Source organism: Pipistrellus kuhlii, unplaced genomic scaffold (genome assembly GCF_014108245.1).
Source record: "Pipistrellus kuhlii isolate mPipKuh1 unplaced genomic scaffold, mPipKuh1.p scaffold_m20_p_1, whole genome shotgun sequence".
Lineage (NCBI taxonomy): Eukaryota > Metazoa > Chordata > Mammalia > Chiroptera > Vespertilionidae > Pipistrellus > Pipistrellus kuhlii.
The window spans coordinates 167,401,493-167,417,128 of record NW_023425404.1 but is presented as its reverse complement, the minus strand read 5'-3'; the positions used below and the strand labels follow the sequence as shown (position 1 = coordinate 167,417,128).

Below are 15,636 nucleotides of genomic sequence, written 5' to 3'. Positions count from 1 at the left end.
TTGTAAGGAAGTATATAATCTAAAATAATGACTAGTTTTTCAGTGGTAGAGAGTCAGTGTGAAAGGCCTCGAGATACAGGTAAAACTGAGAAAGTGAGACAGGGAAAGCCTCAGATACAGAGGTACACTGAGGGAGAGGTTATTATTTTTAGTCTTTTTCTCTAGTTAGCTCCTAGGAGCTGATACATTATTCTCATTCTAGTTGGAGATGCTATAAAGATCTGCTGTTAAGAACAAAAATAATAGGCTCTTCAGGTAGTGTGCTGGAAAAATAAGCATAAAATGCTTTTTTTATACTTAAGACATCTTTATTTTTAAAATATATTTTATTGATTTCAGAGAGGAAGGGAGAGGGAGAGAGAGATAAAAACATCAAAGATGAGAGAGAGTCATTGATTAGCTGCCTCCTACACGCCCCATACCAGGGATTAAGCCCATAACCCAACCCAGGTATGTGCCCTGACTAGGATTCGAACTTCGACCTCCTGGTTCATAGGTCGACGCTCAACTACTGAACCACCCTGGCCAGGCCATTTTTTCTTTATTGTCTTTGCAAAACAAGAGAGAGAACAATGTAATTTAGCATATTAAAGTGTTAGTACTGTAAATACTGTTGGAGGAAAAGATCTCTGAAGCTGGGGTATCAGAACTTGGTGGAAAAAATGGAGAGACTTAAGCTGACCATGAAGGGCAGGGTAGAATTTAACTTAGTAGAGAAAAGATACGTAGGCATTTCAGCAAGAAAATGCTTGCTATATTTGGTTTGAATATAGTATGGGGACCACCACAGTCAGTGTATAATTTTTTTGTTTGTTTGATCTGTTTTTTGATAGGTATTAGTGGAAAATAAGATGGAACCAGATGGTCCCAGGCTTTGGATATCTTTGGGTGACATGGGGCATTGTTGAAATATTGTCAAGTGAAGTGAATATAGCATTATTTTAGGAAGATTACTTTGGAAATGGTAGGAAGAGATTGGAAGCAGGTAAAAATCTTGGAATAGCCTAGGTTTAAAATAATAATGGCCTATATTAGGGAAATGGTGGAAATAAGGATACAGATACAGAGGTGCACTGAGGGAGAGGTTCTCAGAGAAGGAGAAGATGGATGGCTTTCCTTTGGTTCATTATCATCACTGGTTCTCTGCCCTTTACCTACTCCATTTTGGGAAACTTGAATGTCAATAATTTACCTTCAGTAGTTTGGTTAGTCCCACCTTCCCCTTCTCTGAGATTTGATTTAGAGAGAAACTTATTATCCATTTATTTCTGGAAGTTCTCCTGGATCTTGCTTTATTGGGGAGCAATTATATCTTTAATTGAAAAAAAATTTTTTCTGCCGAGACCGGTTTGGCTCAATGGATAGAGCGTCGGCTTGGGGACTGAAGGGTCCCGGGTTCGATTCCGGTCAAGGGCATGTACCTTGGTTGCGGGCATATCTCCAGTAGGGGGTGTGCAAGAGGCAGCTGATTGATGACTCTCTCTCATCGATGTTTCTAGCTCTCTATCCCTCTCCCTTCCTCTCTGTAAAAAATCAATAAAATATATTAAAAAAAATTTTTTTTTCTGCTGTGGACTGAGCTACAGTCAACTAGAGTTGGTAGTTCTGGTCCTTCACATAGAATAATTAGAATTTTTTTGAAGTTTAATTTTAGAATTAAATTAGGTGCATTCTTTTTTCTGGTGTTCTGTTCATTAGAGGACAGCTCTAATTGTATGAATTTACCTTTTCTTTGTTTTCTGGTAACTTTGTACTTCTGACGCTAAGGACAGGGCACATGAGACTATATATATATTTTAATACAAATACTTTTTCGTTGTTTTATAAAAACTTAGAGCACATGATATGTCCATAGTCTTCATTTACTTATGATACATTAAGTCTTGTTTTGTTTTCTGCCTTAAGAATGTGATTAAGTATAAAATGTGACATCTTTGGAATATGAATGTTGACTTTAGAGAGTCCCTGTATTAGAACAGTGGGTTAATTTTGCCAGTTTCTGGAGCCTTTTCTACTAAAAATGTTAATTGAAAAAGAATCATTAAAACTTTTATGGAAAAAAATTATTTATCCTCTGTGATTTCTTTGGTTTTATTTCAGCCAAGATATTTGCTGAAGTTTGAACAGATTTATCTCTCCAAGCCTACCCACTGGGAAAGAGATGGTGCCCCTTCACCAATGATGCCAAATGAGGCCAGATTACGAAATCTCACGTAAGATTGTTTTTCCAGCAACTGGTAGTGAAATACAATTCAGAAAATGTAATTTTTAACTAGTTGAGAGTTTTAGCAAATAACCACTATTACTAAATTGTGTTCTACTTTTATTTTTGAAGGTATTCTGCTCCACTTTATGTTGATATAACAAAAACAGTCATTAAAGAAGGTGAAGAACAACTTCAGACTCAGCATCAGAAAACTTTTATAGGAAAAATTCCAATTATGTTGCGTTCAACTTATTGCCTATTGAATGGCTTAACAGATCGTGACCTTTGTGAGTTAAATGAATGCCCCTTGGATCCTGGTGGCTATTTCATTATTAATGGATCAGAAAAGGTATTGTATTAATTTTAAAAAAATTGACTTTAGAGAGAGAGAGAGAGAGAGAGAGAGAGAGGCAGTGAGGGAGGGTGGGAAGGAGTGAAAAAGAAACATCGATTTGTTGTTCCAACAAATTCATTGGATGATTCTTGTATGTGTCCTGACTGAGCAGGATCGAATCTGCAACCTTGGTGTGTTGGGATGATGCTCCAACGAATTGAGCTATCCGGCCAGGGTTAGTTGCATTATTTAAAAAATTTTTACAGAATGGTGATTAAAATTTGAAAGTTGAAATTAAAGAGTAAACTTATATACATAATAATCTGGAAATGGTAGTTGAAATATTTAGTGTGGGTGTCAGTTAAACTTATTTATTTTATTTAAAAATATATTTTAATTGATTTCAGAGAGAGAGGAAAGGAGAGGGAAAGACAGAAACATCAACGGTGAGAGAATAATTGATTGGCTTTTTCCTGCACACGCCCTACTCGGGATTGAACCCACAAACGGGGCATGTACCCTGACCAGGAATCAAACCCTGACTTCCTGGTTCATGAGTTGACTTCTTGGCCGGGCAAACAAAAATTTTATTTAGCTGTATTATATAATATGTCCTATATGGTCTGTTTGGGCTTACACATTTCTATGAAGCATTTATACAAAATGGAATTTGTAAAATTTAAGAATTGATGTTTCAGTGAGCCTATATAATTAAATTAAGATACTATTTCACTCTCCTTTCTATTTCAAGGACCTTGTGGGTTTTATGGCTATAACTTTTGTTATTGTCTATGTAGGTTCTAATTGCTCAAGAAAAAATGGCAACGAACACAGTCTATGTGTTTGCCAAAAAGGATTCTAAATATGCCTACACAGGAGAGTGTAGATCATGCCTGGAGAATTCTTCCCGACCCACCAGTACTATCTGGGTTAGCATGCTGGCAAGAGGAGGACAGGTATGGACTGGGATATGATGTTTGAGTTAATTCCTTTTTGTAGTTTCTCAGATTGCATTCTTAGAAAGTTTTTCTTGAACATATCATCAGTGTTACATGATAGACATTGTATTATTTACTTATTGCTCTTTAAGATTACTCCAATAGCAACCAACATATATAATTTTGTAGTTTCTGTAAGTGCAGACTCGGTGGTGTGGCTTAGCTGGAACATCTCTCACGAGGCTGCAATCATTGTGTTTTCCTGGACTGCAGTCATCTTAAGGGGTAATCCTGTGGTTGGTGGCAGCATTCAGTTCACCATGGGCTTTTGAACTGAGAGTCTCAGTCCTTGTTGGCATTTGGTTGGAAGCCTGTCTCAGTTTCTTGCCACATGGGTTCTCTCTATGCAGCAACTGACAACATGGCAGCTTGCTTCATCAGAGAGAGTAATCGAGAAGAGCCATATAGTGTACAAACAAGGTGGAAATCAGTCTTTTATAAAATAATCTTGGAAGCAATATCCTTTTTTTGTTGGATGCAAGTCAGTATCCTCAGCCTCGTACTCAATGGGAGGGGATTGCACAGGCAATAATAGTAGTAGGCTGGGATCGTCAGGGACTATCTCAGAAGCTGCCTATCATAGGCATGTTACTTAATGTAATCTAATAATAGGTAACATTTCTTGAATATTTGCTATGTCATTTATGTTATTCAGATTGCTTTATTTAATCTTTATAACTATCTTGGAAAGTAGTTGTACTAGTAATTACCTCTAATTTTATGTACATTTAAAAATATATTTTTATTGATTTCAGAGAGGAACGGAGAGGGAGAGAGAAATAGAACATCAAGGATGAGAGAGAACCATTGATTGGCTGTCTCCTACATGCCCCCTATGGGGGATGAGCCCCAACCCGGGCACGTAACCTTTACTGAAATCGAACTTGGGGTGTAACCTTTACTGAAATCGAACTTGGGGTCCTTCAGTCCGAAGGCCGACGCTTTATTCACTAAGCCAAACTGGCTGGGACTCATGTGTATTTTTTAATAAATTCTTATTTTTTTTATTGTCTAAAGTTTTACATATGTCTCCTTTTTCCCCCAATTTACAACCTCCCTCTGCCCCCCAGCCATTCCCACTCTAGGCAAGCCCCCAGCACCCCAGTGTCTGTGTCCATTGGTTATGTTAATATGCAATGTGCATTTTTTATTAAACTTTGTTTTTAATAAGTCATACATGCATGTTCAAATAGTTCAAGAATCACAAGAAAGGATATACTATAAAAAGTATATCAAAAGTCTTTGACTCCCAGATCTCTTCCTCATACGTAGCTGCCTTTGATAATTTTTTATGAATCAGTTCAGAAACAGTATTAATGCAAAAAATACAAGTGGGAGCATACCACATACACTTTGCTGTTATCTTACAAAGATAAACAACTTGAAGATTAGAGAGTTTTAACTGCCTGAAGTTAAATAGAATGTGTTAATTGAAAATGTTTTTATTAAATGGTGGTGGAATGGGGCCCCCAAAAGACCCCCAAGTGGTTGTGATATGCATTTATTTGCGAGAAGCATTGGCCTTGGTTGTGGAGGACAAAGATAAATGCAACGTGTTAGAGAGGATGTCATGTCAGCTATGGGTAAAATAAACTAATTAGAGGCAGAGAAAGGAAAATCATCTGGATTTAGTGACAGGTTTGCTATAGTATGAGGATGGATTACTTATTATTTCTCTCCTGAGGTTCTGGATAGAATAACTTTCAAGAATTTATTTATTTTTTTAAATTGATTTATTTATTTTTAAAATCAATCTTTATTGTTCATATTGTTACAAAGGTTCCTCATTTCTTCCCCCCTCCACCAGGTTCCCACCCCACCCTCCACCCCCTCCCCAACCCCCGTTGTCCTCATCCATAGGTGCAGTTTATGTTCAGTCTCTTCCTCCCTCCCTTTCCCCGATAGTAAATCCCTTTTCAGATAGTAAATCAGTTACTTAGCATTTTCTCATATTAATACCACCACATGCCCAATGATACATTTCACACAAAAGACATTTCCACATAGGTCAACCAGCCTCATCCAGGCCCCACCCAAGGCACTCACAGATCAACACCCCAGCGCTACACTAACTCAACACATCCAGATCTAAGCCTTCATCACTTGATTCAGCAGACCCTCAAGTTCCCACAAAAGTTTCCAGCCATGTCTGAGAGGCAGCTGTGGGGCAGGGGCAGGCGAGGAGCGAGCTGTTCTGGGCCTGGCTGCTCCGGGTCTGGCCTCTGTTGCTCTGGTTCATTCCACAACCAGCTGCTCCGGGTCTGGTCTCCGCCGCTCCGGACCTAGTTGCTATGGACCTGGCTGCTGCTGCTCCGGGCCTGGCCGCACCCGACCCGGCTGCTCTGGGCCTGGCCACTCCCAGCCTGGCAGCCGCTGCTTCGGGCCTGGCCACTCCCAGCCTGGCAGCTGCTACTCCGGGCCTGGTCGCACCAGACCTGGCTGTTCCAGGCCTGGCTGCTCCCAGCCTGGCAGCCGCTGCTCCGGGCCTGGCCGCACCAGACCCGGCTGCTCCGGGCCTGGCAGCTCCCAGCCTGGCAGCTGCTGCTCCAGGCCTGGCCGCACCAGACCCAGCTGCTCCGGGCCTGGCCGCTCCCATCCTGGCAGCCGCTGCTCCGGGCCTGGCCGCACCAGACCCGGCTGCTCTGGGCCTGGCCGCTCCCAGCCTGGCAGCCGCTGCTCCGGGCCTGGCCACTCCCAGCCTGGCAGCTGCTACTCCGGGCCTGGCCGCACCAGACCTGGCTGCTCCAGGCCTGGCTGCTCCCAGCCTGGCAGCCGCTGCTCCGGGCCTGGCCGCACCAGACCCGGCTGCTCCGGGCCTGGCAGCTCCCAGCCTGGCAGCTGCTGCTCCAGGCCTGGCCGCACCAGACCCAGCTGCTCCGGGCCTGGCCGCTCCCATCCTGGCAGCTGCTGCTCCAGGCCTGGCCGCACCAGACCCAGCTGCTCCGGGCCTGGCCGCTCCCATCCTGGCAGCCGCTGCTCCGGGCCTGGCCGCACCAGACCCGGCTGCTCTGGGCCTGGCCACTCCCAGCCTGGCAGCCGCTGCTCCGGGCCTGGCCGCACCAGACCCGGCTGCTCCGGGCCTCGCCGCTCCCAGCCTGGCAGCCGCTGCTCCGGGCCTGGCCGTACCAGACCTGGCTGGTCCGGGCCTGGCCGCTCCCAGCCTGGCAGCCGCTGCTCCGGGCCTGGCCGCACCAGACCCGGCTGCTCTGGGCCCGACTGCCCCGGGCCCGGCCGCTCCGAGTTTGGCCGCTCCCAGCCTGGATGCTCTGGGCTTGGCTACTGCTGTTCTGGACCTGGCTGCTCCCAACCCGGCTGCTCTGGGCCCGGCTTCTTCGGGCCCTGCCACTCCGGGTCTGGGTGTTCCTGGACTGGCCTCCCTGGGCTTGGTTGCCTCCACCTCAGGCCTGGCTGCCACTGCCCCAGGTCTGGCTGCTCCAGTGCTGGCTGCTGTTGTTCTGGTTCTGGCTGCTGCTGCTCTGGGGCCTGGCCGTTGCTGCTCCGGGCCCGGTTGCCATTGCTTTGTGCCTGGGCACTCTCGGCCTGGCCGCTGCTGTTCCAACATTCTGTCCTTTTTTTTTTTTTTTTTTTTTTTTTAACGCATTTATGTTGCAATGTTGGCTGGTGAGTTGAGTTCTGACTTAGTCTTTGAATTTTCAAGATCATCTTTGTATTCTTTCTTAAGTAATTTTACTATCTTTTGCTCTCACTTGATTTCTTCACATTGAGAACTTTGGTTTCTTCCTCCTTGTCCTGGGAGCTCAGCAGGTTGGCCTGTGGCACCCCTTTGTTCTCCGCAGGCTCCCGCGCTGCTCCAGCCTGTTGCCGGGGTCGGTGCCGCCCAGGAAGCAGCCCCCGGCCTTGGCTCCATTGCCCGCGCTCAGAGGTTGATGGCTCAGGGGCACCCCCCCCTGGGGGCCCCGTTGCCTGGCTCCCTGCTGGCTCCTGGCTGGCTGGTGTCCGGCAGGGGCTCCTGCTCCTCGTCACGTTCCTCCAGTCTGGAGCTTTTTTTTTTCTCCTTCCCGCTAGGGGAGTCCAGGATCAGAGTTAAGAGACTGTCCTCTGCGCGCAGTGCGCGCGACTCTGGGGGCTCCGCTTTTCGCCACTCCCCTGGGATTCCACCTCACTGCCCCGCCTCCCCCTGCCCGAGCCTGGGTCCCCAGGGTCTGGTCCAGGACTGGGGTTCAGAGCAGTCTGGACTGAGGCTCAGTGCCGCCGGAGGCTTTGTTTCTTCACGCTAGGGTAATCCAGCATCAAAGTCAACATTCAGTCCGACTCCAGGGGCCCTGCTTTTCGCTGCTCGCTTGGGATTCTGCTTCACAGCCCCATCTCCCCGGCCGGAGCCTGGGTCCCCAGGGTCTGGCTCATAACTGGGGGTCAGCGCTGCTGGTTCGGGGGTTTAGCCCAGGCTGGGGGTTTTATTTCCTTCCTGCCTGGCAACGCCAGGCTGCACCCAGCCCTCTCCTCCTCTCCGGCTGCGAACTCTCCGCGTGCGTGTGCGTGCGAGCACACAGCATGTCTCTGTACCTTAGGCTTTTTTTCAGCTCCTCTGATTTTCCTTCTGGTTTTCTCTTTCCTTCTTGTTGTAGAATTTTCAGTCAGTCGACTACCTGTAGCTCTGGGCGATGTCCACTCTACATTTTAGTTGTATTCCATTGAAATTGTTGTGTGCTGCTGCTGTTAGGTGTCTACCCGAGCAGCCATCTTGGATCCTCCTCCTCTCAAGAATTTATTTTTATAGAGACTTTATTGAGTTCATTTTTAGACAAAATTTTTTTTTGGTTTGGGGTGCATCTTGTAGGCATTATTTCTTAGTGTTTGAAAGAAATCTATAATGAAACAAATAATGGACTAAATAGAATAATTGATAGAATCAGCCAAATGGTAGTTGGAGATATGAGGGATGAGGTTACAGGAAAAAGATCAAGATGAAGATTTAGGTATCATTTATGAAAAATGGTTAACTGGACACCCATGAGATGGGATGAGGTTTCTAAGGAAGGAGGCCTGAAGTAGGAGGAGGAAGACAACAGAAACTGTTATTAGAGGGATATGATAATGTAGGGTTTTGAGGCCAAGGGAGGGTTGAATTTGATATTGAAGGAAAGTAATGTGATTAAAATTGAGAAGCCACATCGTTGTATACCAGTGTAGAATAGTAACTTTTATTTCATTACTGTGTGTGTGTATGTGTGTGCAATTAAAGTGAGAAAGAAATTGGAAAAAATGAAAGCTTGTGAAAGAAGCTGTTTGTTTATTCACCCAAGAAAATATCACACAGACCAGCTCTGAGCTAATACTTCTTTCTTATTCTGTGCTTAGCTTTTTCAACATTTGTCTGTCCATATCTTTCTCTCTCCTTCTCTTTTTTTCATATTCTCTCCTTTTGAGCCCTTCTCTATTTCTTCCAAATATGTTTTATTTTTGTTTCCTTGGTGGATGGAGAGGGTGAGGGGTCAATGTTCATGTTCTTTTGCAGCCAAAAGCCATTTCCAGATACAGTATTGGGTAATTCTGAGAAAATCTTGGCAGGCAGACAGTAGAGAATGGAATTTTTTTCAGGTCTAAATGACCAGCCTGTCCATAAAATTAGTAAATCTGTTGTAGTGGCTTTGAAAAGCAGCCATTAGAGTATAAGAAGCATGCTTCTTTTGAAATCCATAAGTGATGAGCATATATGTAAAATGGTTCTCCTGATACTTTTCTATGGCTGGGATCTCTGTACACTCATACTCTAATGTTATTTTTTCCAGGGTGCAAAAAAGAGTGCTATTGGTCAGCGCATTGTGGCAACTCTACCATATATCAAGCAAGAAGTTCCCATTATTATTGTGTTCAGAGCATTAGGTTTTGTGTCTGACAGAGATATTTTAGAGCATATTATTTATGATTTTGAAGATCCAGAGATGATGGAAATGGTAATGTATAAGCAAAATATATTCATAATGTTTTATAAGAGGTTTAAAGTTACTGACTGTTGCTAATCTTTTTTTTAAAAATATATTTTATTGATTTTTTTATAGAGAGAAAGAGAGGGATAGAGAGCCAGAAACATCGATGAGAGAGAAATATTGACCAGCTGCCTCTTGCACACCCCCCACTGGGGATGTGCCCGCAACCAATGTACATGCCTTTGACCGGAATCGAACCTGGGACCCCTCAGTCCGCAGGCCGACGCTCTATCCACTGAGCCAAACCACTGAGCCAAACCGGTTTCGGCACGTCCCACTTTTTAACAATTTGTCCCGAGTCTTTCCAAAAATCGGGACTTTTTTAAACTGCTGCGGGACGCCAGACAAATTGTTAAAAAGCAGGACTGTCCCACCAAAGGCAGTCTGGTCACTTTAGTGAAATTGGAACTTTAGAATGTTAGAAAAAGAGTGGAATTTAGAAATTATTTTATCTAGCTTCTTTGTAGATGAGGAAACTTATTACATGGCTGCTCAGATTGCAGAGGTATGGAATGCAGGGCTCCATAGCAATGTGTCTTTAAAATATTATCTTACAAAAAAACTGAGTGTTTTTATTTATAGGATAAAAACTTCTTAAACCAACTTTTTGTTGTTGTTTTTAAAACATATTTTTATTGATTTCAGAGAGAAAGGGAAGAGAGATAGAGAGATAGAAACATTGATGAAAGAGAAACATCATCAATTGGCTCTGACCCCATGTCCCCTACTGGGGATTAGTAAGCCCCCAACCCAGGCATGTGCCCTGACCAGGAATCAAATTGGTTTTCTTTTTGGTTTATGGGTCCACAATCAACCACTGAACCATACTGGCTGGGCCCTCATAAAATAAGGTTTAAAACCAATCTGGTCCATTTATTCTTAGGTTAGTGAATTTTGATTTGACTATTAAACTTCTCTAAATTGATTTTAGATATTTGGAAGGAGCTTGTTTTGCCATTACTTATTAAAATGTAAATAATAAACACTATTCTTTTTATAATGGAATTATTTATATTTTTCTGGAAAGTGCTGATCAATGGATTTTGTTAGAGATCTCTAGATATCTGAAGTGTCTTCAAGGTCGATAAGATTTTTTTATTCCTTAATTTTCTAAAAATATTTGTATAATCAATTTGGTTCATCGGGATAGTTAACATCTTATAAATTGATGTGAATTTTAAAGTAACTTATTTAAATTATCTGATAGGTTAAACCTTCTCTTGATGAAGCTTTTGTCATCCAAGAACAAAATGTTGCACTAAATTTCATTGGCTCAAGAGGGGCAAAGCCTGGTGTCACTAAAGAGAAAAGAATTAAATATGCAAAAGAAGTCTTACAGAAAGAAATGCTCCCTCACGTTGGTGTCAGTGATTTTTGTGAGACCAAAAAAGCTTATTTCTTGGGGTATGTTAACTTCCATTGTTTTAAGTTCTTTGCAAAATATATATCTGAGATAAAAATTTTCTTAAAGCCCAGAATGTCAAACATGATGTTTGCAATATATAATTTTTTTTAAAATCCCAAAACCATGTGTTTTCTCACCTTTTTTTTTTTTTTTTTTTTTTGTTAAAGGTATATGGTGCATAGGTTACTTCTAGCAGCTTTGGGTAGAAGAGAATTAGATGACAGAGATCACTATGGAAACAAAAGACTGGATCTTGCTGGACCACTACTTGCATTCTTATTTAGAGGGTAAGGAAAAACATTATTAAAAGTAGAGAGATTTCACTTTAGATTGACATTGTACATTGAAGGGCTGAATTATCTTGGCATTCATATTGGGTGCATATGAAGTTAACTATGTTCTCTTTGCCACTTGCCCAGATTTAATTTTGCTTCATATCTAAGAATTTCAAGTTTGTGAGGACAATTTATTATAGTCCTTACATTTTCTCTATTCCTCTGGTAGTTTTGCAAGACATTTGAAAAAGCCGGATTACTGCTTTAATTTTTGGAGGTTGATATTAGAACTTTCGTTATTTCTGTTTTATATTTTATAAAAACACAAAGGCTGCAGGGAACTCTATCAAAATATTAGCAGTGGTTTTCTCACAGTATTAGAGTCATATGTGATTTCTATTTTATTTTAAATGTTTTTATACTTGCCATAATGAACATATATTTTTATAATTAGAAACAAGTTTTTTTAAAAATAAAATATGTAGGCAGTTTAATAAAAAGATGTTAGCAATGTTTTATACATGTTCTGTTATTTACAATTTGCAGATAAGTATTTTTCAAATTTATTTTTGTTATCATCCCACTAAAGAACCTCTTGACACTTTCCCCTCCATTTGCTCTACCCATATATTTTTATGTTCTGTATGTGCATCTATGCTTTATACATAAAAGGAGTAATAACTCTTCTGTCTCTCTAATCCAACCACTTCTTGTCCCCTTATGGGCAATATTGTCCCTGTTGAAAATGTATGCTGTAGACCTTCACATGTTTAAAACAGTACCATTTTATTTGGCAGCATGTTTAAGAATTTACTTAAAGAAGTACGGATCTATGCACAGAAATTTATTGATCGAGGAAAGGATTTTAACTTGGAGTTGGCAATTAAAACAAGGATTATATCTGATGGCCTAAAATACTCCTTAGCTACTGGAAACTGGGGTGACCAAAAGAAAGCTCACCAAGCCAGAGCTGGAGTATCTCAGGTAAAGATGCCGACTGTGATTACAGGCCTGATTGCAAAATGTTATGGGACTAACAGATTCTTTCATTCGTTAAATATGGGTTATTTTGCTTCCCCCCTCCCCGCTTGGTCAGATGTAGAACATTGGAGACTTTTGAATTATGAAAATGAAATTTTTCTTTTTTAAAATACTTTATTGTTAAAAGTTATTACGTATGTCCCCCTTTTTCCCCATTGACCCCTTCTAGCCCACCCCTACTCCCCCTGAAATTTTTCTTAAATTAGCTACTATTATTACTAATAGAGACTTAGAGTTTTGGCATGCATCAAAATAGTTAATAATATAGAATAGCCATTTGGAAGGTGAGATAGTTCATGTTAGTGAAATTTTTATGTCTTAAAAGCTTTATATTAGAAGTTGACTGAGGAAAATAAAACACTGATTTCTTTGTCGGCTGGTCCTTTGTACAGGGACTGCAGTAGCTACTCTTAGATGGAATAATAGGGAATGTTTCACAAGGCACTTTAGTTTTTTCTATTTATTTTTCATAGAAGATTGAAAATCTACATGCATATGTCTAGCTTTATGGAACTTTTTCTTTTGGATCTTGGCCTCTGCCTTTCTTTCTTTCTTTTTTTTCTTTTTTTTTTTTTTTTACTAACCTGTATCACCTGGTTAATTTGGCATTCAGACATCAACTTCAAATGCTTGATTCCTAGAAACCCAGAGGCTCTGAGAAATAGCAAAGTTAAGTTTCTAGTTCCTTTTAACTTAGCAAGGATTTATTGAGTATACTTGGTGTTTGTGATGCTAGATTCACAAACATGAATGAGATACTGTTCTAGCTTTCAGAGGAGACAGATTCATCTGTATACAGCCTACTAGGCTGTGGGCTGCATTATGATAAATGCCATGTTGCCAGTTCAGTTCAGTGGATGGTTATTGGAACTTTTGATGAGCCAGTCACTGTGTAACACACTTGAGTTGCACACATGAATAAAACATGATCCCTGATCTGCAGTAATTTGCCATCTGTACTCATAGATAGATGTAAACATAGTTGCAACATGGTATAGTAAGTATTATAATGAAGGATGTGCACAATCTACTGTGGGAATGCTGCAGAAAAGCACTTTATGCAGCTTGAGAGGGTGAAAAGTCTTTAGCAAGTAACACCTAGCTGAATCTTGAAGGGTAATTGGGAAATAGTCCAAGCCTGGGAGGAGTGGAGAACCAGTGGTTCACAGGAAACTTGGAGAAAATTTCTTGATATCCTGAACAAAGGGATGGAGAAAGGAGCGAGTGAATGTAGGAAAATCTCCTTATTGGATTTAGAGGTCTCAGGATGGATTAGAGATGTCTGCTATAGTCAAAGGAATGTGATTGGATAGCATTTAACACTCACTGAGTGCATGATGTATGCCAAGTGCTGTTTATGTACTGGGATGCAACAGAGAATAAAATAAAAAATCCCCACCCTTGTGGAACTAATGACCTAGTGGTTAGAGACAGACCATAAAGAAAACATGTGGTATGTTAGAACTATATGTTAAATATTTACCATTCCTGTTTAAGTTATGGGAGTTATGGGGGTGAACAAGATTATCCAGGGAAAGATGGAGAAAGGAGGGATGGGCTCCATTTGAAGCTCAGTGGATTATCTGTAAAAATATGACTTTGCCTCATTCTAGTATTTGCCAAAAAATGTGATAGTTTTACAGAAATGCCCAAACATTAAAAGATTTGCCATTGTGTTGTATAGGTATTAAACCGTCTGACATTTGCATCTACTCTTTCTCACCTGCGTCGTTTAAATTCTCCAATCGGTAGAGATGGCAAGCTGGCAAAACCAAGACAGTTGCATAATACCTTGTGGGGAATGGTGTGTCCTGCTGAGACTCCAGAGGTAATGCATTAAAATTTATGTTCAGAACAAAGAGTCTGCCAATAATTATATAGGATAGAATTATTTTTCAGAGTGAGTTTTTATGTAATCATGTAGTGTGGTTTAGAACTAAGATAATTTTGTTCTTAGAAAGTAGAAGTAAATCCTGAAATCAAATTGAAGGAAAAGTGTCTATGGAAAATCGTTTTGGTATTTACGCTGAAGCAGTGTGGCTAATACTCTGCTTGTCATTTTAAGGGCCATGCTGTAGGACTTGTGAAGAATTTAGCCCTGATGGCTTATATTTCAGTTGGATCTCAACCTTCTCCAATTCTGGAATTTTTAGAAGAATGGAGTATGGAAAATTTGGAAGAAATTTCTCCTGCAGCTATTGCTGAGTGTGTATGATGTAATTTTTAAAAGAGCTATTATTAATCTTTGGTTATAGCGTAATATAGAGTTACTAAATGCAAACTTCTTTTGGTTTTGTATTTTAGTGCAACCAAGATTTTTGTTAATGGCTGCTGGGTTGGAATACATAAAGATCCTGAACAACTTATGAACACTCTAAGGAAATTGCGGCGTCAAATGGACATCATTGTGTCTGAAGTAAGAGTCTTTCATTAAGAGGACAGACAGAAACTCCCGGATTGGAGAGGGCAGGGCGCAGGTCGGGCTGAGGGACCCCCTCTCCCCCCACCCCCGTGCACGAATCTTGTCATATTTAGGTGGATATTGAAATGTTTTGGGATAAGGATGGATTAAAAAAAAATCATTAAAATATAGTATGTACTTTTTCTCCAAAATAGGACTTATGCTTTTAGTGTACTGTATTAGGGATATGGCTCAGACTTTTGATTCTCTCAAATCTACCCTTGGGGTCTGTTTAGGTGAAAGTGGACTTGAAAGGAAACTACAATACACTTAAGCCAATAGTTGGCCATCGTTTTACCCAGCAAAGCAGAGAAGAGAGTTTTGTGGCTCCAGACTTTCCTCTAGAAGGCAGACACCCTAGGTTTTGACCCAGGCACCAGGCATTTTCACAGCTTGAAGGCAGGAAGAGCATGTTTCATTTGAGGGCAGGCAGGGCTAAGAGAAAGCCTAAGAAACAAAATTGGCTGTATTTTTATGATTGAGAACTTGGTTACCGCCATGTTTTTCTGCTAAGAGCCTCCTTTAGATGTTCTGTAGTCTCTGAGGTAAAGTTAAATTCCTCATGCTTTTTTAGGCCTTTTTACTTTCAATGGACCCATACCTTAAACCTTGAATATTTCTGCTCCCTGTCCCCCAATGGCTCCTCAAAAACAGGCTGAAGAGAGAAAGGTTGCTTATTTTTTCAGGTAAATCTCACTTATTCTGTAAAACATATGTTAACATCATCTCCTTCAGGATACATTACCTGATCTCCCAGTTTGACTTAGATCAAGACATACATTTTCTATAAAGGCCAGATATTAAATATTTCAGGCTTTGTTTACTATACAGTGTCTTTGTGTATTCAACCCTACTGTTGTAGTGAAAAGCAGTCACAGACAAAATGGGAATGAATAAAACTTTATTTACAAAAGCAGATGGCAGGTGAGGGCAGATTTGACCTGTAGGCTGTTTTCTGACCCCAACAT

The 15,636-nt window shown here is 41.3% G+C and overlaps 1 protein-coding gene across 5 annotated transcripts in view; it reads left to right on the top strand.

The window, feature by feature from the left end:
* The window catches only part of POLR2B (RNA polymerase II subunit B), a 41,961-nt gene that overhangs the window by 5,189 nt on the left and 21,136 nt on the right, over positions 1-15,636 (top strand). For 4 of the 5 annotated variants that reach the window (XM_036415293.2, XM_045572178.1, XM_036415283.2 and 1 more), the window contains exons 4-13: positions 2,101-2,213; positions 2,336-2,555; positions 3,338-3,496; positions 9,289-9,453; positions 10,694-10,890; positions 11,059-11,178; positions 11,964-12,150; positions 13,892-14,035; positions 14,273-14,412; positions 14,512-14,623. In XM_036415293.2, coding sequence (XP_036271186.1) covers positions 2,101-2,213; positions 2,336-2,555; positions 3,338-3,496; positions 9,289-9,453; positions 10,694-10,890; positions 11,059-11,178; positions 11,964-12,150; positions 13,892-14,035; positions 14,273-14,412; positions 14,512-14,623 — 1,557 coding nt within the window. The remainder of the gene's footprint in view (positions 1-2,100; positions 2,214-2,335; positions 2,556-3,337; positions 3,497-9,288; positions 9,454-10,693; positions 10,891-11,058; positions 11,179-11,963; positions 12,151-13,891; positions 14,036-14,272; positions 14,413-14,511; positions 14,624-15,636) is intronic. The other variant, XM_045572173.1, reaches the window with a different exon arrangement.